This window comes from Onychostruthus taczanowskii, unplaced genomic scaffold, assembly GCF_017590055.1.
Source record: "Onychostruthus taczanowskii isolate IOZ18803 unplaced genomic scaffold, ASM1759005v1 scaffold56, whole genome shotgun sequence".
NCBI lineage: Eukaryota > Metazoa > Chordata > Aves > Passeriformes > Passeridae > Onychostruthus > Onychostruthus taczanowskii.
The window spans coordinates 843,715-864,824 of record NW_024503235.1 but is presented as its reverse complement, the minus strand read 5'-3'; the positions used below and the strand labels follow the sequence as shown (position 1 = coordinate 864,824).

The 21,110-nt window shown below is 54.4% G+C and overlaps 1 protein-coding gene across 2 annotated transcripts; it reads left to right on the top strand.

Moving 5' to 3' along the window:
• Positions 1–4,364: 4,364 nt before the first annotated feature.
• Positions 4,365–18,447, top strand: GRHL3 (grainyhead like transcription factor 3). 2 transcript variants are annotated; one of them, XM_041417396.1, is made up of 16 exons: positions 4,365–4,375; positions 6,953–7,139; positions 7,742–7,803; positions 8,794–9,127; positions 9,305–9,384; positions 10,929–11,082; positions 11,586–11,697; positions 11,848–11,942; positions 13,449–13,607; positions 14,038–14,116; positions 14,387–14,520; positions 15,060–15,094; positions 15,682–15,770; positions 15,855–15,940; positions 16,756–16,820; positions 18,333–18,447. In XM_041417396.1, the coding sequence occupies exons 2-16, from the start codon at positions 6,972–6,974 to the stop codon at positions 18,445–18,447; spliced, it is 1,767 nt and encodes a 588-aa protein (XP_041273330.1). In that variant the 5' UTR covers positions 4,365–4,375; positions 6,953–6,971. The 2 variants fall into 2 exon arrangements, with proteins under 2 accessions (XP_041273330.1, XP_041273329.1); XM_041417395.1 differs by lacking the exon at positions 4,365–4,375 and adding an exon at positions 6,375–6,447 and having other exon boundaries at positions 6,926–7,139.
• The last annotated feature ends 2,663 nt before the right edge of the window (positions 18,448–21,110 follow it).

Sequence of the window (21,110 nt, the reverse complement as noted above, 5' to 3'; positions counted from 1 at the left end):
TGGCAAAACCATTCTCTGAGACACCTTGTGCTGGGGCTGGTTTTTGTATTAAACTGAAATACCAAAACCAAAATGAAGCAGAAGCTGCTGCTCCTGTGCCCACGGGACACTGAACCCGAGCAGGGGGACAGAGTGCACCTTGTGGGAGACCTGGAGCTGAGATTGTTCAGGGGAAAAGTCCCTCCAGGATGGGAAGGGACAGGGAAAAGCACAGGGGGGAGCCCACCCTGCTGTGCCCCTGCAGGGCCTTGGAGCAGCTGAGGGGGAAGAGCTGCTGGCACAGGGGCAGGGCAGGGAGCAGCTGCTCCATGTGAGCCTCCTGTCAAGTGTCCTGCCCTGGCACAGCTTCCTGGAGCCTCTTGGGCAACAGGATCCACCTCTGCCACCTTCAGCAGGGCACAAACCCCGTGCCAGGCGTGAGCTCTGCCTGCAGCCAGGCAGGGAGGGATCAGCACATCCTGGGGTGGGACACGGCTGTGCTGGGACTGAGCACAGCACTGAGGCTGGAAGCTCCAGTCTCTGCTCTCCTTGGCTCACTGCTTCCTTGGAAACGTGGGACATCCCCAGGGTGTCCCTGCAGCAGCCTCTGGCAGGGTGTGCTGAGGGAAGCAGAGAACACTGAGTAAAGCTGGGCTTTGTTCTAAGCACAGACAAGCCATAATAGCTGATTGCTGGCTTAAAAAATCACACTGAAGAGGAGGAAAAAAGAAACAAATTTTGTTGCAGAAGTTTGTGTATTATGGCTACCATTGGTGGGTTTAAATCCACATCTTTCAAAACAGGGATTTTTAAAAATTTCATGTTATTTAGAAGTCATGGCTGTTGGAGTTAGAGAATCTACAAAAATTACCTGTGTCGTCTTCCTTTTGGTGGGTGAAGCACTGGGAGCCTCAGTGCAAAGTGTGATGTGTTGGGACAGTGAGGCTTTGTGTGCAGGAATAACTGTCCATAAAGTGCCTGTATCTGTCCACAATGAAAACAGGAATGAGAGGGAAGTTCACAGCAATATTTCAGAGTGGGAGCAGATGCTCAGGGCCTGGTTTTGTGTCTCCCTTTGGAGTCAGATATCCCTGAAACTCAGGACACCCCAGAACAGAACCATCTGACATCAGAAATTGCTTCTGGAAGAAATCAGCCATAATTCCTGAACTGCAGAGGGATTCTGTGCTGAGCTTTGTTCTGTTGGCCAGGGGAGGCACTGGGGCAGGGCTGGTTTGTGCAGTGGCATGGGGTGGGTGGATCCCTCCAGGGTGATGTCCTGGGGTAAGGCACAGCCCCAGCTGCTGTCCCCAAACATCCCAGGCAGGGGATGGCATTTCAGTGTCAATCCTGTCCCCAGGTCCTTCTGCTGTGAGAATAAAGAGCTGCAGAAGCAGGATTAGGCTGGGTGAAAAAGCACAAATGTTGAGCTGGTTTGAGGTTTCTTGGTGGGAGCCCCAGGAGGGCCAGGGGAGGGGATCCCTGCACCTTCCCCAGGAGGGCCAGGGGAGGGGATCCCTGCACTTTCCCCAGGAGCAGCTGCCCCAGGAGCTTTGTCTGGCTCAGCCTGCAGAGCCTCCCAGCTGGATCTGCTGGGGGGGATCAGTGCCCACCCCACCAAGGAGTCACCACTGAGCTCCACTGGCACCCCCAGAGCCCTGTGGGAATTGGGAGCCATCTCCCAAAGCTGTTCATGGTGTTCCCTTTCCTTCCCATGCCAGGCAGGCACATTCCTGCAGGGCGCCCCGTGCTGTGCCAGGCTGGGGAGGGTCCTGGATCCCCCCTGTGCCACACAGAACCCAGGGAAGGAGAAGCTCCTGCACTGCTGGGAGTCTTTGGGTGGCTGAGCTGAGTTAACCCTGGGCTGAGGGTGCTGCTGAAATGGCCCTGCACAAAGCCAGTGACAGAGCCCACATTGTTCTGCAGCTGCCAGAGAAAATATCCCAGGAAATATCCCGTAGGCAGTGCAGGTCAGGGGCCTTGAGAGAGAGCGTGGTCTCCTGGGCCTGTGAAGTGACACTGTGTTGTGCTTGGCACCCCAGCACTGTTTTCCATCATTAGTCTGTGTTTGTTGTGTTTTTTTTCTGGGTTTTTTTTCCTGGTTCTGTCTCTGTTTGGATTTTTGCCTGGCTGTGTGAGTGGGCTGGTGACAATGCACTCACTGCTGGCTGTGCTGTCACCTTGTCTTCAGGTGTGCTTGTTTATTAAACCTGCAGAGGAATTACAAAATCACAGCTTAGCTGAGAGGTTTGGCTTCAGTACTGAGGGCCCTTGGAGGGATGCTGTCCTTCCTGACAGGGGTGTGCAGGCTGCAGTCCCTGCCCAGGGAGAGCTGCTGGCCCTGCCTTGTCCAGGGCACTGCTGATCCTGCCCTGAACTTCTGACAAGAACCTGGGGAGCACCAGGGCTCTTTAAGGAGGGAGGAGAGGGCAATGGCCAAGCCCAGAGCTGATGGAACCCCCACAGGAGCTGCCTGGGGCACCCCTGAGCTCCTCAGGGCTGGGGGCTCTGTCCTGTTCCTCATTTCTGCTGCTGCTCAGAGGGCTCAGTGTGATGCTGCTCACAGGGCGATGCTGCTCACAGGGCTCGGTGGTGATGCTCACAGGGTTCAGTGATGCTGCTCACAGGGCTCAGTGGTGCTCACAGGGCTCAGAGTGATGCTCACAGGGTTCAGGGGTGCTGTCACAGGGCTCACAGTGGTGCTGCTCAGAGGGCTCAGTGTGATGCCCACAGGATAATGCTGCTCAGAGGTCTCAGTGGTGCTGCTCACAGGGCCCAGAGTGGTGCTGCTCACAGGGTTCAGTGTGATGCTCAGAGGGCTCAGAGTGCTGCTCACAGGGCTCAGAGTGCTGCTCACAGGGCTCAGTGATGCTGTCACAGGGCTCACAGTGGTGCTGCTCAGAGGGCTCAGAGTGATGCCCACAGGATAATGCTGCTCACAGGGCTCAGAGTGGTGCTCACAGGGTTCAGTGATGCTGCTCACAGGGCTCAGTGGTGCTCACAGGGCTCAGTGTGATGCTCACAGGGCTCAGAGGTGCTGCTCTGCAGCCACAGCATCTGGCAGGGCCAGGATTTAGGCTGGAGCTTAATCAGGTGTAGTGGGGAGAACCAAGGCAGCCCCACCGAGCTCAAAGGCCAGCAAAGCCTCCACAGACACCCAGCAGAGGCAGAAGGAGTTCAAGGGCTCTTTCCTGCTTGGCTGGTGTCCCCACCTGGACCCTCTGGGCATGTTCTCCTGCTCCAGCACAGCCCTGAGTGTTTATCCATCACCAGGAGAAATTGGGGAAACAGAGGAGGAGGGGTGGGCTGGAGCAGGAGAGGGGCTGGGATCACCTTGTGTCACACTCCCAAGTGTTTGGAAACAAACAGCCTGCTCCCTGCCCCAAATCCTGCTCCCTTGTCTTCAGGTGTGCTTGTTTATTAAACCTGCAGAGGAATTACAAAATCACAGCTTAGCTGAGAGGTTTGGCTTCAGTACTGAGGGCCCTTGGAGGGATGCTGTCCTTCCTGACAGGGGTGTGCAGGCTGCAGTCCCTGCCCAGGGAGAGCTGCTGGCCCTGCCTTGTCCAGGGCACTGCTGATCCTGCCCTGAACTTCTGACAAGAACCTGGGGAGCACCAGGGCTCTTTAAGGAGGGAGGAGAGGGCAATGGCCAAGCCCAGAGCTGATGGAACCCCCACAGGAGCTGCCTGGGGCACCCCTGAGCTCCTCAGGGCTGGGGGCTCTGTCCTGTTCCTCATTTCTGCTGCTGCTCAGAGGGCTCAGTGTGATGCTGCTCACAGGGTGATGCTGCTCACAGGGCTCGGTGGTGCTGCTCACAGGGCTCAGTGTGATGCTCACAGGGCTCAGTGTGGTGCTCACAGGGTGATGCTGCTCACAGGGCTCAGTGCTGCTCACAGGGCTCAGTGTGATGCTCACAGGGCTCAGTGGTGCTCACAGGGCTCAGTGTGATGCTCACAGGGCTCAGTGGTGCTGCTCTGCAGCCACAGCATCTGGCAGGGCCAGGATTTAGGCTGGAGCTTAATCAGGTGTAGTGGGGAGAACCAAGGCAGCCCCACCGAGCTCAAAGGCCAGCAAAGCCTCCACAGACACCCAGCAGAGGCAGAAGGAGTTCAAGGGCTCTTTCCTGCTTGGCTGGTGTCCCCACCTGGACCCTCTGGGCATGTTCTCCTGCTCCAGCACAGCCCTGAGTGTTTATCCATCACCAGGAGAAATTGGGGAAACAGAGGAGGGGTGGGCTGGAGCGGGAGAGGGGCTGGGATCACCTTGTGTCACACTCCCAAGTGTTTGGAAACAAACAGCCTGCTCCCTGCCCCAAATCCTGCTCTGCTCATGGCCCCAGGCTGCAGCTCCAGTGTGCACAGGGGGCAGGGAGGCTGCTGGTCCCAGTGTTTGTGTTTCCCTGGCCTGGAAAGGAGCTCTGGCTTTGCCAAACAGAGCAGGGAGCTTGGAATGGGCAAACACGGCCTGGCCACGTGCAGGGGCATCACAGGCAGCGAGGAAAGTAAAGTTCAGCTGTGTTTGGATCTGGATTTGGGTGACTTTCCTGCTGTGTTTGGATCTGGATTTGGGTGACTCTTCCCTGCAGCTGTGCCTCTCAGAAGTTGCTGATGGGATCAGTGAGTTCTGAAGGGCTGGGGGAGCAAACTGAGCCCCGTGTCCTGGTGTCAAAAGGTGCCTTGGACTTGTCACCACAGCTGCTCATCTCCTCAGATCACCTCTGTCCTCAGATGCTGGGGAGCTGTGGTGACCTTTGGGAACAGGGTCAGAGCAGGGCTGACCTCTCAGCCCTGAGGCTGGCAGTGAATGGGGTGGATGTTCCCTCACCCCCCTGCAGGGTGGGCTCTGAGGGGCTCAGTCTCACATCCCAGTGCCTTCCAGGGATCCCATGGACTCTGGAACGGGAACAAGGTGGGATAAAGGTGCAATTCCTGTCACTTGTGCCACTCCTCAGCGGGATGAAGCCCAGCCTCACTGGGACCAGTGCAGTTCCCAGTGCATGGAGCAGCTGCTCTGCCTCTCACGGCCTCTGTGGCTTCTGAGCACCTCAGAACCTGCCTGAAGCTCCCAGCATGTCCTGAACTGCTGTCCCCACTGCTGTCCCCACTGCTGTCCTGAACTGCTGTCCAGAGCTGCTGTCCCCTCTGCTGTCCCCTCTGCTGTCCCCTCTGCTGCCACCCCTGCTGGGCTCTGCTGCCAGGAGCACCAGGGCTCCGTGTGCCCACCTTTGGCTCTCTCCAGCTCAGGGCATTTTGCCTTTGCTCTCTGCCAGGCCAGGCCAGGAGTCCCTGGGTGCCTTTTCCAGGGTTTCTCCCAGCAGAGGTGAGGGGCAGGGAGGCAGAAGGGAATAATCACACAAGGGATGCTCTCATTTAGCCATTTCTCCTGGTTACCTGGGTGCTTTGCTAAGCTCCCCAGTGCTTTGTTGCTCCATCCTGCCCCGTGTGGTTTTTCTCTGCCGGGCTCCAGAGCTCGGGAGTGCAGGGAAAGCAAAGGATTCCTTAAGGAAAAGGTGCCACGGACAGCAGAAACAGCCCTTGGTGGCTTCATGGAAAAAAATCAGCTGTAATTCCTGAACTGCAGAGCAATTCTGTGCTGTAGTTTGTTTTGTTAGGCAGGGGAGGCACTGAAGCAGGAGTGTGAGCTAAGGAGAGCTCGGGAGTCTGAGCCAGGGGCATCCCAAGGCCTCCCTGCATGGTTTAATGTGGATTTGTGCAGGGGGACAGTGCCTGGTGCCAGAGCATCCACGGGGAGTTTCAGGGATGCCAGGTTCCTCCCAAGAGGAATTATTGTTCTCTGAATGATTCACTTAAAAGTCTAGACCAGGACTTTTTATAAATATATGGATAGTGGCTTAATGAAAACAATTTATTCCTTATAAAAATGCCATTAAACTGTAGCATTCATTGCTGTAACTCCTGAAGGTTTCCTTTGCCTTTCCATGAACAAACATCAGCAGGTGATGTCATGGTTCAGCTCCAGTCAGCTCCTGGCAACTTTGGAGATTTAAAGAAGTTTTCGAAACCTTTCTTCTAATAAAAACCAGTCTTGCCCTTCCTGGACATTTCCACTTTGAGCAAAAGGGAATTTTTGTCCACAGAGATGTTATTTTATGGTGAGTGCTGTGGGCTGTGGTGGTGACAGTGGGTGCAGGTGACAGGAAGGTGTGACAGGAGCAGGGCTCAGCCTCTGTGGACGTGCTGGGATTCCATCAAAGGCTGGCCTCGATCTCTGGGGTCTTTTCCAAGCTAAACAATTCCAGGATTCCAGGATTCCAACCTCCCAGGGAATGCACAGAGGCACTGCTGGGCTGGCTGCTGGCAGGGCTTGCTGGAGGAAAAGGAAAGATGACCCATGTTTGGGTAATTAAGTGTCTGACAGTTTATTAACATAAGATGGAGAGGCCTGGAGAAAGTGCCAGAAGTGAGGACAGGCAGGGCATTATTTTGGTGTGTTGCTTCTCACGTAGTCCCACGAGCCTCACCTCAGTCAGGAATTTTTTAGTGGAAGGGAGGGGGTTGTGATCTGCCTGTCTGCTTCCCTCTGAGTAAAATCATCTCCAAATGGCTGGGAAAAAAATAATTTCAAACCCATGGACTGCAGCAAAGCAAAACAATGAGGTTTGGTTTCATCTGGGTGGGCTGTGCTGGCCTGGAGCTCCACATCCAAGGGAAAATTGTTCCCTGCTCCCTTTTTGGTGCCCAGCACCCCTGTGACAGAGCAGGATGGGCTGGAGGAGGAGTAGCTGATGGGGTTTTCCTCCCTGGGCAGGACAGGGAGCAGCTGCCCCGGGAGAGGCTCTGGCCTGGTTTTGTGCCCAGCTACAGCAGGAGAGGTGGTGATCCCAAAGGCTCTGGGAGTTCAGGAGCAGGAGGACATCCCTCCTCCATCCCACTGAGCCTTGGGGAAGCCCTTCCTGAGTTCATGGAAACCTCTGTGGGAAAAGCTCCTCCCTGACTCCCGGCCCCCCCAGTTTCAGATCCGTGCGTCTGATGAAGAATGACACCATGAACTTCCAGAAATTCCCCTACACCAGCGAGGATGAAGCCTGGAAAACCTACCTGGAGAACCCCCTGACTGCAGCCACCAAGGCCATGATGAGGGTGAACGGGGACGACGACAGCGTGGCCGCCCTCAGCCTCCTCTACGACTACTACATGGTGGGTGCCCCTGGGCTGGGCTAAAACTGGGCTAAAACTGGGCTAAAACTGGGCTAAAAGAGGTGTAAAATATGTGTAAAACACGTACCACCTTAGAGGGGACCTCTACTGAGCTCCCCCATCTACTGAGCCCCCTGAGTTGTTTATCCAACAAACTGTGCCACCAGTATCCCCAGAGGTAAACTGAGGCACAATCCAGCACTTTGAGGGAATCCAGAACGTGTGGAAAACCCGAACCCAGGTGCCCTGAGTCTGGATTGTTACCCGTGAGGGCTTTGAGGGCTGTTGGGCTGGAGCAGACCCCACCAGTTTTATTCTCCCAGTGCTGCTGTAGGATGGAGCTGTGAGCAATGTGGATCTGATTTATCCCTGATTGGGAATTGGAATGATTTTCCCACTCACTTGGGTGCTTTTAAGGCCCTGCCCAGAACAAGCTGCTGTGGCTTGTCCAAGGTTATTTGGGAGCCCAGGGCAGAGCCCAGCTCTGCTGTTTGTTCTTCTCTTGGGGTTTTATCTGCTTTTATCAGACAGGGCTAATTCTGCTCTGTTTCCCTGTAACAAAATCCAACCCTAACCAGACTCTCTGCTCTGCCTTGTCCCAGGTCCCCAAGGAGAAGAGGATTCTCCCAGCTGGGATGATGGCACGCAATGACCTGGCTAAGAGGTTGGCTTCAGTTCCTGCTCTCTGGAGCTGCCTCACTCTCCTGCAGCTGCTGAAATGCAGGATGGGGCTCTGAGCTTGCAGAAAATAGACATCAAAGCACGGTGTTATTACCAGCAACAGTGCAGCTCATTAACCCTGAGACACACATTAAAATTCCTTAGGCCAGGTCCCAAGCAGGTGAAAATGGAGCTACACCCATTTCCACAGCTGAGCATCTGTCTGGCTGTGTTCACAGGGGTTCTGCTGATTGGCAGCTGATGAAGAAATTGCCTTTATTTCCTATTTTGTGACAATTGCAAAGGGCACAAGGATTGAGCACTGAATGGCCAAATCCTCATTCACTCCCTGGGCTGATGAGAGTTTCTGTTCCACTCTCCCAGGATTCTCTTCCAGTGACTCCCATTTGTCCTTTGAGGTTTTCAGATAATTGACTATTATATTAATGGCTCATTAATGGCCACTGTGAGCTCAGTTCCCCTTCCTGGATGCTGTGTACTTTGGCATTGTCAGTCTTGAACCACTTGACAGAATAAACCTCAAGTGATACTTCACTCCTTCAGAAGTAAACTGAGTTAAGCTGGTTTTGGTTTTTGCTTCCTAAGTTGCTGGAGTTTGTGAATTTGTGCAATAATTGTTTTTCCTTTAAAAAAGGGTATAAAAAAATAAACTTTCAGCACCAATGAGCCATGAAAAGACTTATGATGGACAGCCCACAGAGCAGTCACCTTTCTTACCACCCCTGCTGCTCTGGGTGTGTGGTGGCCTCAATGAAGGAGCAGTGGATGTGCAGCCCCAAACCATGTCCAGACCATATTCCCTGACTCCCTGTGGTCATCCCTTATCTGCTGAGCCCCTCTGGCTCTTGCTGGCTGCCCTGAGAGCTGCGGGTGGCGATGCCCAGGGGCTGCCAGGCTCCCAGGCCCTGCTGGGCTGACACCGTGCTGGGGGTGCCCGCCCTGCCCTGCCCTGAGCCAGGACTCTCTCCAGCAGGCACTGCCACGGGATGGATTATGAGCCTGAGCTGCCCTCCTTCGATGGCTCAGCCCACCTCATGAAGCTGCTGTCAGAAAACGTCTCCATGAGCCAGGAGTTCTGCGAGCCTCCCAAGAAGAACGGCCTGAGTCTCGAGGGTGTCCCTGCTCCTCACAAGGCAGCCCTGCTCCCTCCAGGCACCAGCAAGCTGGAAGCCACCCCAGACAACTTCCTGGTGCCCCCGGGGGACGTGTATGACAGCAGCTCCCTGAGCTCCCTGTTCGAGAGCCTGCCCATGGCCCCGCAGCAGCGCTGGCAGCCCGACAGCACCTTCAAGGAGGACCCCCAGGAGGTCAGGCTGGTGGGGGGAACTGAGCTTTGCTTCTCCCTTGGGAGCTGCTGCTGTTCCTGTTGGATTTCTGGGGGTTCATGTTGAATTTGGAAGTCATCTGGTGTGGTGTCTGGGAGAGGTGAATGGACGAAGCCATGAGGGATTTGACTCTGGGTTTGTGTTTGCTCTTGTCTGCAGACGCTGCTCTTCAGTGACATCCTGAAACCCCAGGCAGAGCCTCCCTGCCCCGAGAGCTTCCCCACGGATGGAGTGAAGAGGTAACAGCAGCCCAGGGCTTTGGGGCTCCAGGGAACTCTTGGCTCTGTCTCTTCCCTGGGGAAGGACTGCATCCCTTTCCCGTCCCCAGTCCAGCTTTGGAAGTGACCAGAGCGGTGACAGAGCCCATGCTTGTGCACACACCAGTTGTGTCTCCCTGATGTTTTTGGAGCAAGGGGCTGTCCCACGAGCTTTTAGACCAAAGCTGGGCTTGTTCTGCCCCCAGACTGGGGCCAATCCAGGCCCAGCTGCTGTCACATCTCAGGGTGACAGCCCCTTCCCAGGCAGCACTGCTTGGCTGGGTGACACAGAGGGACCCAGGTGGCTGCCCCATCTTCCCACAGGCCACTTGGAATGGGGTAAATGACAGGGAAAAGGAGGCTGGCAGGGCATGAGGGTGATAATCAGCCTCCCCTAATCTAAGGTTTAGGTTCTCACTTAGCACTGTTAGTCAGCCTTGATTTTAGAGGGTGCCACTGCCTCTCATTCCTAAAACATGAGAGGGATTTCTTCCTCCTTTCCACCCCTCTGCCAGGCAGAACTTTGCTGCTCCAGATACCAAATCAAACCTCCCAGCAGGTAACATTATTTCACCTCCCACTTTTTATTTGCTCCTGAGTCAGCTGACTGGGTGAGTCAGCTGTCAGACGTGGGGATGTTCACACAGACAGAGCTCTCCCGAGCCAGAGGCTCCCTGCTCACTGTTTATTTGTGCACTGAAGTTCTCTGCCTCTCCTGGCTCCAGATAAGAGGAGCTGCCAAGCCCATCTTCAGAGATGGCATCACAGGAGGTGGAGCAGGAAGAAGATGGGTTGGTGACTAAACAGGGCACTTGAAGGGTCTGAGTGGAGGCTCCTGTACAGGTGGTGGCTTGCACGGATTCCTCCCAGCAGAAACCAGCTGTGGCCTCATGGTTTCAGTGCTCACAGCTGCTGGTGAAGGCCTGAGAGCTGCTGAATTCAGGCTCTTCTTCCAAATTTCCATTGCCAGCAGTGCCACCTTCTCTGTGTGCCACCCAAAAGCTTTTCTGTAGAGATTAAAGTTGGTGCCCACCACACTGAGAGTCCCAGAGCTGGGATTCTGAGCCCAGTTCTGTGTAACCAAGCAGGTGTTGGTGTCCTGCAGGTCCTTCTTGTACAGGACCATTAAGGGAGAGTCTTCCTGGCTCAGCCAGTTATGGGTATGGCATTGGAGACAGGAACCTGAGCTTAGGATGTTGTAGAAGTCCCTTCACAGGACCCCATTTTTGTGTGTTTGGCTGGTTGAGCAATGGTTCTGTTGCCATCCACACAAAAATACTGTCTGCAATCACATCCAGGGGTTTTTAAGCCAAAACTGGGGGTTAAAATGAGGCTGTTGGAGCAGTGCTGCTCCCCAGGGTGTTGGGGAGGATCAGAATGTGCTGTGTCAGGGTGTGTGAGGTGGGGAATGGAGCAGAAACTGGAGCCTGTAACCCGTGGGGTGGAGGCTCCTGGGGCTCTGTTTTGCTTTTGCAGTGAAACAGCAGCTTGTGCTTATTCATCCTTCTCTCTTTGTTCCATCCAAGTGACTTTGAATACACTCTGGGGTCACCCAAAGCTATTCACATCAAATCTGGGGACTCTCCCATGGCCTACCTCAACAAAGGACAGTTCTACCCCATCACACTGCGGACAGCTGGAGACAGCAAATGTTTGCACTTGTCCTCAAATAAAGTGAAGGTAAGAGACAGAGACAGGCTGACAGCTCTGCTGACAGCTCTGGAATGGGACATCCAGCAGCTCCTCTGGCCTGGGAACAGAGCTGAACGTGAGCAGGAATGGCTTTGTGGCTCATGTTGGCTTAAAGGGATGAACGGGGTGGATTCAGTCCCACAGGATAATTCTCTGCTGCACTGCAGAGCCTCCCTGGCAGCTGGAACCTGTCACAGGAGCTCAGGGATGCACAAAGGGCCAGTGGGGCCCTGCTGGGAAGAGCTCTGAGCCAGGGACCCCATCCTGCTCCTGGGATGTGTGGCCAGGCTTTGGAGCAGCCCCGAGATGAATGTGCCCAATGGCTGAGCCCAAATCCCTTCCCTGCCCTCCTCAGCTTCCCCAGCATAAAAATTCATGTTTCACGTGGCCCTGAGGGCAGTGCAGGATGGAAGGGTCAGGGGGCACTGATCTGCTCTGTGCTGGGCAGGGGGCACTGATCTCTGTGCCCAGCTGGCTGTGCTGTGTTGCAGAGCGTGGTGATGATCGTGTTTGACAACGAGAAGATCCCCACGGAGCAGCTGAAGTTCTGGAAGCACTGGCACTCCCGGCAGCCCACGGCCAAGCAGAGAGTCATCGACGTGGGTACGAGGGGCTGGGCTCCTTCTGCCTCCAGTGCCCCCCAGGGCTTCCCTCGCCCTGGGAGTCAGCCAGGGGCAGGATTTGGGGGTGGGAGGCCTCGGGAATGTCACCAGTTTGAGCCCCAGTGTGAAGCGCTCCTCCCCTGCCTTCCAGCTGACTGCAAGGAGAACTTCAACACGGTGCAGAACATCGAGGAGCTGGCCTACAACGCCCTGTCCTTCGTGTGGAACATCCACGAGGAAGCCAAGGTACGGAGAGCCCGTGCAGGAGGGCTGGGAATGGTCCTCAGCAAAGCTGCAGCTCCTCCTGAGAGCCCAGGGCCCGGGGACACAGAGCTGCCAGCCCTGGCACTGCAGAGGCCCCAGGCAGTGTTTGCCTGGCAGGACAGCAGCAGGACACCGTGCCTCAGTGTGTGCTTAAGCACTGCCATGAGCTAATAAACACTCTGGGTACACCCAGACTGGCTCAGGGATGTTTTCTTAGCGCTGATGGATAACTCTGAAGAAAGGGTTTTGCAGCAATTCAGGGCTCTGCTCACATGTACTGCAGCCTGTTTGAATAAGCCCCAGCTCAGGGAACAAAGAGCCCCCTTTCCACAGGGGATGCAGACATGACTGACCACCCTGCTGTGCCTGTGGGGTGTGAAGGGAACCAGGCAGGTCACAAGATTCCTTTTCACCTCAAAAACAGGAAAGTTCATTACAGCAACGTCTTTGCAGCTCTGCTGTCTCTTCTGCATCTCAGACTCTCATTAACAATTTGTATCTAGTGGGGATTGAAATACAGATTAAGTAACTAAGAAAAAAAAAAGAGAAGCATAAATACCCCAAGTCTCTGAAGCTTGGGAAAACCCTGCCTGGCTCTGGGATCTCAACAAGCCCAAAGGCAACTGGGTCTTTTACAACCCAAGAGGTTAACAAATGTCTTCGAGGCAGAGCTGTCAGAAATGGAAATATGTCAGGTATGTGGCAAGCCCTGGGGGCATCTCAGCAAAACTGGATTTAACTCTTAGCAGAAACTCTGCTCACTCACTGGCCTGGGGCAGGTAGAGGTGAGACTTGAGAGAGCTGTGAGGGCTGGGAGTGAGGCAGGAGGGGTCAGGGGCTGGGAACAGGAGGGCTCAGGTATTTGGGTGTTTGGCTTGGCCATGGCACCTGTTACTTCTCCCTCCTATTAAACTTTACCCCCCAGTGAAGAGGATTCCTTTCCTAAGAACTGACTCGAGATGACATCAGGTTTCAGGGCTGAAATCCTGAGCTGAGGGAGCTCTGGGAGCTTCTCCACCTGCAAATCTGTCCCCGGGGTCCAGGGGAATTCCAAGGTCACACCAATGAATTGTAGTTTGGAGATACAGTTTGGATTTGAGCTGTGCTCAGCTTTTCTTCCAGAGTTCCCACTGGAGTTAACTCCTGGTGATAAAAGATCCCAGTGTGGGATGAATATTTATTTAAGCAGCACTGCTGAGCAATTCCTGAGGCTGCAGCCTTGCCCTCCTCCCTTCCTGCAGGGCTTTGCTGTCTGAGGGTCCCTTTCAAACGAAAGATCAGAAATATCAGCAAGAACATCCCCAGGCAGGACTTTGGGAGTGGAGAGGCTGAGTTAAGAGCTGGAATTGCTGTGGGGGGAGAGGCTCAGGTGGGAAACCAACTGCTCCCTGCCAGGCTGGCCCTGGGGGCACTGGAGGAGCCCTTTTGCCCCTGCCCTGCTGCCACTGCTGGCTGAGGAGGAGGATTCCAATCCTGTTCCCGTTTCAGGTGTTTATTGGGGTGAACTGCCTGAGCACAGACTTCTCCTCGCAGAAGGGAGTGAAGGGTGTCCCCCTGAACCTGCAGATTGACACCTACGACTGCGGCAGTGGCAGCAGCCAGCTGGTGCACAGGGCTGTCTGCCAGATCAAGATCTTCTGTGACAAGGTACAGCACTCCTTTCCCACCACTCCAAAAACCCAGCTGGTCAGAGGCCCCAGGAATAAAACCAGAAAGGCTGTGAGAGCCTAAAACAGCCCAGACCTCTGACTGTGCCTCACAATAAACTCTACTTTTGACCAGTTGTTAAATATCAAAAGAGATGAGAATTTCCTTGGAAGTTCTTCCCCAATCTCAGATATTTCCCATGGAAAAATTTCTCACAGCTATTCTTGTCTGTGTTTCATTTTTAAAAGCAAATTTTATTTTTGTTTTTTCTAATTTCTGAGTGTCAGAGAGTCCTGTCTTGGGCTGGGGAAGGTCCCTGAGGTGGCCATCTCTGAGTTAAGGCTGCCTCACACCCCAGAGGTGGCCACGAAACCTCTCTTGCCAATGTTGGAAATGTCAATGTCCTAAATTCTGCTGGATCTTCCCACAGGGAGCAGAGAGGAAAATGAGGGATGATGAAAGGAAACAGTTCCGAAGGAAAGGAAAGTGCCTGGACTCCAACAACAACGGTGAGAGCCTGTGTGTGCTCCCTGCTGAAAGCCCTGGCTGAAAGCTGCCCCCAGGCCTCTGCCCTGAGCCCCCAGCAGCAGCCAGCCCCTCGCTGGGCTCCTTCCCCTCCCCGAGCCCCTCAGGAGCTCCTCCAGCCTCTGGGGATGCTGCTGGGCCGCCCTGGAGGTGCTGCAGGCTCCTGTCCTCCCCCAGCGTGTCTGGGCAGCCTTGGCAGGGGCTCCCCTCTGCCAGAGCTCGGGGCTGACACGAGCTGCACTCTCCATCTGTAGGTCTGAAAGGCTGTTTGCTCTCTGGCTTCAGAGGGAACGAGATCACCTTCCTGCGGCCCGAGAGCGACCTGGAGACGCAGCCCGTGCTCTTCATCCCCAACGTGCACTTCTCCACCCCCCAGAGGTGTGGCTCGGTGAGTGCCTCGGGCCTGGCACCCCCTTCCCAGGCTGGGCAGTGCCCCCACAGCAGCTGGCTCGTGGGGAAAGCCCCAGCCTCACCCCAGCTCTTTGTGGGACCGAGCTGAAGTCCCTGTCCCTGTCCCAGCAGTGCTGGGTGAGGTAACCTTGCCAGGCTCCTTCCAGCCAGGTGTTCCTGTGCCTTACACACCTGCAGGGGACTGCAGTGAGAGCAAAAATAACAGTAGAAAATAAATTATAGCAAAATGTGACCATCTCAGTCCTTGTGTGGGTGGGACATCCCCTCACTGTCCTCTGTCCAGTGTCCTTCAGAGCTCCTCAGCATTCCCTGCCTCAGAAACCACTGCCTCAGTTTGTCAAAAACGGGGAATCTGGGGAAGTTCTTGATATAAAATTTCATTTAATCTAAGAAACAGATGTTTGGGTTTAACTGTGTGGGAAAACTGATGGGTCAGGAGGAGGGAAATCATGTTTAAAGTGTTCTAGCACACAGTGATGCTGTGCAAACTCACAGATGCATTTCTTTGCATTCCAGGTGCTCCCTCCCGCTGTTCCCAACTCTGCAAACAGGTGAGGATGCAGCAGTGTGCATTTCCCACCCATCAGCTGCTCTGCTCCTTTGGGAATGTCAGGGCTGTTGGATACCCCAGGGCAGGATAACACAGCTCAGGTGTCTCCCTGATGCCCTGAGAGTCAGAATATGAGTTAAACTTGTCCTGGAAGGACTCAGGGCTGCAGAAACATGGACACATTTCTGTCCCTGTCAGAGTCACTCCAACACGAGCTGCTCCCTGATTGTCCCGTTGTTCTCACGGAGACAGTGTCTGGAAGGGAGAATAAAACATCACAACTGTCACTGAAGGGCTCAAATACCCCGAGGCTGGTAAATAAACTGGAATGAAGTGGAATCACACTTGAAAAGCAGAATCTCCCCCAGCCTGGGCTCTCTGTGTGGGGACACCAGTGCCCCACAGGAGGTGCAGGAGGCTCCCAGAGCATCCCTGTGCTTTAGGCAGGAAGTTACAAGCCTGCTGCTGTAATTACAAACCAGTACTTCATTGCTGGATGTCTGCTAGAGTAAGTGGCTGTTCAGGCAGAGCTGCAGGTGTGTTTGTGCTCCTGCTGTCCCTCCTGAGTGTGTTTGTCCCCTGGCCCAGGCTGCCCCTGAAGCGGAGCGGGGCCTCCTTCGCCGACGACTTCGACCCGCTGCCCCCAAAGCAGAGCAAGGACGAAGACCCCCAGAGAGGTGAGGCTGGGACCCTCAGCTCCACGAGGCACGGGGCTCTGGCAGCCCTGGCACGCAGCCTGACCGTGCCCTGCTCTCTTGCAGTGCTGCTCTACGTGCGCAGGGAGTCCGAGGAGGTGTTTGATGCTCTCATGTTGAAGACCCCGGATCTGCAGGGCCTCAGGACAGCTGTGAGTGTCCCCAGAGCCCCTGGGGAATGGACAAACTGCAGATAAAAGGGAATGGGGGTGGTGAACGGGGAGCTGGATATGGGCTGCTCATCTCTCCTGCCTGCTCTCCCTTGGGAATGGAAGTGGAAGTGGGAGCAGGAGCTGAGTTGTCCCAAGAGCTCCTGGCGTGGCTGTGTTGTGCTGCAGAGGGAGGATCACACCTCCTGCCCCATCCAGATCCTCGTGGAAGTCTCCTCTTGGCACAGCACGCTCATATTTTCCACTGTCAAACACCTTTTCCATTCTCCAGGCTGGAGATGTGTGATCTGAAACTCTCCCTGGCCTCGTGCTGGAATTCCCTGGCTGTGTTTGAGGAGCACAAGGACATATTTCTGTCATGGTTATCAGCAGCATCTCTGATAGCCCAGCCCTCTCTGGAGACTGCTGGGAAGGAAACAAACAATAAACCTCCCAGATTTGGGGTGGCTTTATAGCTGCACTCTAAGCTCTGTTGGTTTTACAAACTTTTAAAAATAGGGTGTTTGAAAAATGTCAACACAGAGCATTCTTTGCCATCTTCTCCTTCCCCCATCCCTCATCACAGAGAGTCAAAAACCTTCATGGAAAATGCTTGGCAAAAACCTACAAAGCTCCTGCCACCCCAAGACCAAAACTGAACTTGCCCAGGAGAATGTTGAGGCCACAGTTTTGTTCTCTGCAGTAAAACTGAGGGGGAATCCTTTGCTGCTGAGCACCCTGGCTCGCTGTTATCTTTGATTTTTATCATGGGAATTTCACTTTACAAGTACAAGGAATTGCCATGTTTTCTCTCACAGATTTCAGAAAAATATGGGCTTCCTGAAGAAAGCATTTATAAAGTCTACAAAAAGTGCAAAAGAGGGTAAGCTAATCTCTCATCTGCTTTTGTGCTGTGCCTCCAAACCTGTCCTCTCCAGCCCCTGCCATTGGCTCCAAGAGCATTTTAACAAGATAATAAAAGGTAGAGCCATGTCAGGCTCTGCTGTTTGGAGCATATAAAACTCAGATCTTTCTGGGCTTTAAAGATTTGGGATAATGCTTGTTTGTATTATATTTGTTTGGAGGGTAAAGTCTCCCAAGGAAAGGAAGTTGGGTGAAGGTGGAATTGTTTGGGGAGTCTGGTGGTGATCCTTTGTGTCTCAGTCTGAGAGCCTGAGGTTATGGAGAACTTATCAGAGAGGGATCAGTGTTTGCTTCTCCAAAAAATGCTGGAATGTCCTTGGCTCAGGATGAGGGGTGGGCCATAGTGAGCATCTGAACTTGTCAGGAGTTCTTCCACCTGCTGCTGATGCTGCTCATCCCCAGAAATGGGAATTTTCTCCCCAAAGGAAAAGACCAGCACTGGTGGCTTCAGGGGAGAGGCCACCTCACTCAGCTTGGCTTTGGTTTTGTTCATTCTTGATCTGATAAGCAGTGAGTGTTTGGTGATGACTGGGAGGGAAACCAGGCAGGAGGAGCAAAGAGGTATCTCATGAAAAGGAAAGGCCACGCCTGGAAATTAGATTAAATAAATAATTTTGACACCTGGTTTAAGGAAGGCTGGATGTGACCGATGCCAGCAGCTACTTCTGAAGTGTGGGAGATGGGAGATAGCTGCATTCTGGCTGGTGGCAGGGTCAGGCCCAGCTTCCTGCTCCCCCAGATTTAATTTTCAATAATTTTATCCTATTGCTCCACCCTAAACAATCTTGTCCTGGTAATTACAGCTTGAGGGGCAGATCTTCATCTGCTGAGAGCCAGAGGAGCTCAGTGGGACTGCCTGGCCTGGCAGCAGGGCAGGGCCTGCCCCAGCCATGGCCCTTCCACGGGGGTGAGCTCAGCAGATGAACTCGGTCCCAGGGTGACTCAGGAGCAATAATGAGCGATTTTGGATCTTGGTGAGGTTTGGTCTGGAGGAACAATCCAGGGCTGATTCCTGATCAACACCCCTGGGATCGTTTGTGGTTTAGAGATCAGATGGGAGCACAGCACAAGAGGCACAGGTGACTTCTCTGGCTCCCTGCTCTGAGACAGGCAGAGATGAAGGGATCAGCTCTGCTGGGGAAGCTTTTGGGGACTCACTGAGTCTCTGTGGGGCACCTGCTGGAGGCCAGGGCTGGGATCCAGGGCTTGGGGTGGTGCTGGGAAGATTCCCATGCAGTGCCAGAGCCTGGCAGTGCCAGAGCCCCAGTCCCAGCAGCCCCCTGGAATTCCTGACTGTGCCATGACAGAGCTCCCAGGGCTGGGGACTGTTCTGTGCTGGATCTTCCCTTGTGTTGTGCCATGGCTTTAATTAATTAATTCATTCATTAACAGTGGTTGAGCCCCTCAAACTGGGGAAGGTGAACTGCTTTCAATGTGCTGCATCTGATCCAGCCATTGTTGTTCTCTGTAGGATCCTGGTGAACATGGACAACAACATCATCCAGCACTACAGCAACCACATGGCCTTTCTGCTGGACATGGTAGAGGCAGAGAACAAGTTCCAGATCATCCTCAAAGAGCTCTAAAGAGCTGCAGGCAGCACTTCCTGGCACTTCTCTCCGAGCTGGCACGTGTGACCCCACAGAACTCAGCCTTGTGCCCACTCTTGTTGCCTTGACTTGAACCCCCACGGCCCCGGGGCCGGGCCACAGACTGCTGTGAGATCATCCTGTGAACGTGGAACTTGGCTCTGTTGAGTTTATTATTATTATTATTATTATTTTTTATTATATTTTATTCCCTTGTGGCACCGGGCCTGAGCTGCCGTTTCGGAGCTGGGCACACCAAGTGACACTGCCAGGCCTGGGCAGAGAGCAGAGCTGGTGGCCCTGGCAGTGACTGATGCCAGCCCAGGCCTTGGCCTCTCCACAGACCCTGCAGAGCTTTCCCAGCAGGGCTGAGCCTGGCTCTGAGCTCCTCTCTGGCACAGAGACTCTCCCAGCTGCAGCTCCTGCTGAACGGACACTGCCTGCTGAACACCCTCCCTGCCACATCTCTGACTGTAAATACCACAGAGGCCTCCACAACCCCTGTTTATACATTTCTGTGTTGTTCCTTTTGTATTTTATATGTGTATAAATATGCATTGTTTTATACTGGACTCAGTATGGTGACACAGAGCATTTCAAACACAGGCTGCTTCACATTTCTCCGTGAACTCCTTTTGTAACTGTGTTGTTTTGGATATTCTGTAGTAATAAAGGCTCAAGGACTGAAAATGAACCGTTTCCCCCAGCTCTGGAGTCAGAGTTGGGATGGGCTGCCCAGGAGCCAGGGCAGGGGGGTGACCCCAGAGGCACCAGAAGGGCTCGAGGATGGTTTTGGCCAAGGTCTGTCCCCTCTGCAGCCACCGTGTGCAGCTGTGTCACCAGGTGTGACTGGGTCCCTGAACCCCTTCTGCCCTGTGCTCAAACTGCCTCAAGCTGCTTCTCATTTAGATCATCAGGTGCCAAGGGGAGCCCTGTATTTTCTAATTAATCCTCTGACCAATGAAAAGCAGGGCCTTTCCTTCTCCCTCTTCTTCATCCTCTGCTTTTCCTGGCCATGTTAAGGATGTACCTGAGGCCTGTGAGTGGGGAGGAAAGAGCCCTGGGAAGAGGATTTGGAAATGCTGGAATGTGTCAGCTTGGTGAGTTTTGGATTACTTCAGTACTGTTTGAGGATGGCCTCTGAGATGAAGCACAGATAAGCTGAAGGTTTATCAGCCTTTGGGATCTCCCCAGCACTCCTTCCCTTCAGATCACAAACTCCTTCTTCAGCAGGATGCCTCTGAATCAGTGTTGATTCTGTGAGTCCTCCTGCAGCAGAATTTCAGCTCCAGTTAAAACCAGTCCCACCAGGAATCCCGCAGTGCTCAGTGTCACCGGCTGAAAGCTGCAGGTCCCTGTCCCCTGCTGTGTCAGGGCCCTGCTCTGGGACAGCTCCGTGGCAGGACTGGCTCCAGGTGCTCCCAGCCAGGGTGGCCCTGTCCTGCTGGCCATGGGGACAAGCAGAAGCTGCTCAGGCAGGGACAGAGGGAGCCCTGGCAGCGGGGACAGTTGGCTGTGCTGTGCAGACAGATGGGGTGGGCTGTTGTGTGCACGCAGAGTTGGGGGGTTTGGGGACCTCTCACCCCTCAATGAGTTGCTCTGAAAGTCTGATTTTCCTGCCAGACAAACATTTACCCATCTGAGCCTCAGTTCCTCCAGCAGCACTACTCCTGATTTACAACACCAAAAGCCATCTCAGTTGTAACTTTATGTTGCCAGCAGAACAAAGGTGAATTTTTCTGGGTGTTACGGGGCTCCCTTTCCCACAAACCCATCCAGGGTTTTGCAGGGCGAGACCGCAGCTCCCTGAGTGCGCTGTGAGAGTGCCTCCCCCCGGGGGTGGGATGGAGGCAGAGGCTCCGTGCAGCTCTGGGTAGGTCCTGCCTGGGCCGGGCCGAAGTGCCGGTGCCGGCTGCGCGCAGGGAAGCGCTGCCGGGGAGAGTCCCCAGCCCTGCCCGGCCAGGTGGGTGTTTTGCTGACTGGCTCAGTATCGCTCATCCCTTCCAGCCAAGGCGAGTTGCTGGAGGTTGCGTAAAGCAGAGCTCCCAAATATGTGAGAGCATTCCTGACTCCTTGCCCGGAGCCCACCAGTTCCTTTTGAAGATTGAGATAGGAGCGATGAAGGCGATTTTCACCCCGAGCACCGAAGGTCGTGTGAAAGCAGCGGGTGTTTGCACCGGGCTCCCTCGGGAGCTGCCCGGGCCCTGCTTTGTGATCACTGAGCTGCTCTGGGGGCTGCGGGTGGCACAGGGGGTGTGACAGACCCCAGTGCCCGTCCCTGGGCCAGCAGCACCTGCCCCCTGCCCTTCTCCCTCATTCCCACCCTGGTCAGGACTGGGTCCCCTCCAGGGTGACTCCCCAGCCTCCAGCACTGGGAGTTCTCAGGAAAACACAGAGGAGCCCATTGCTTGTTTTAATTACTCAACCTCTACAAAACTGGAAGCTTTCAAACCAATTTTAGTTAATGATCATCTTCCAATTCTTAGAACTAAGTACCACTAATTAGCTGCCCGTGAGCCAGCCCTGGCAGGCCAGCACAGGCCTGCTCGTGGTGTGCAGAGTCTGAGGGAAATCCTGACGCAGGAATCCCACTCTGGCATCCCAGCTGGGGAGGAAGGAAAACTTCCCCAGTGCTCCTGGTGAAAAAGTGCCCACAGAGA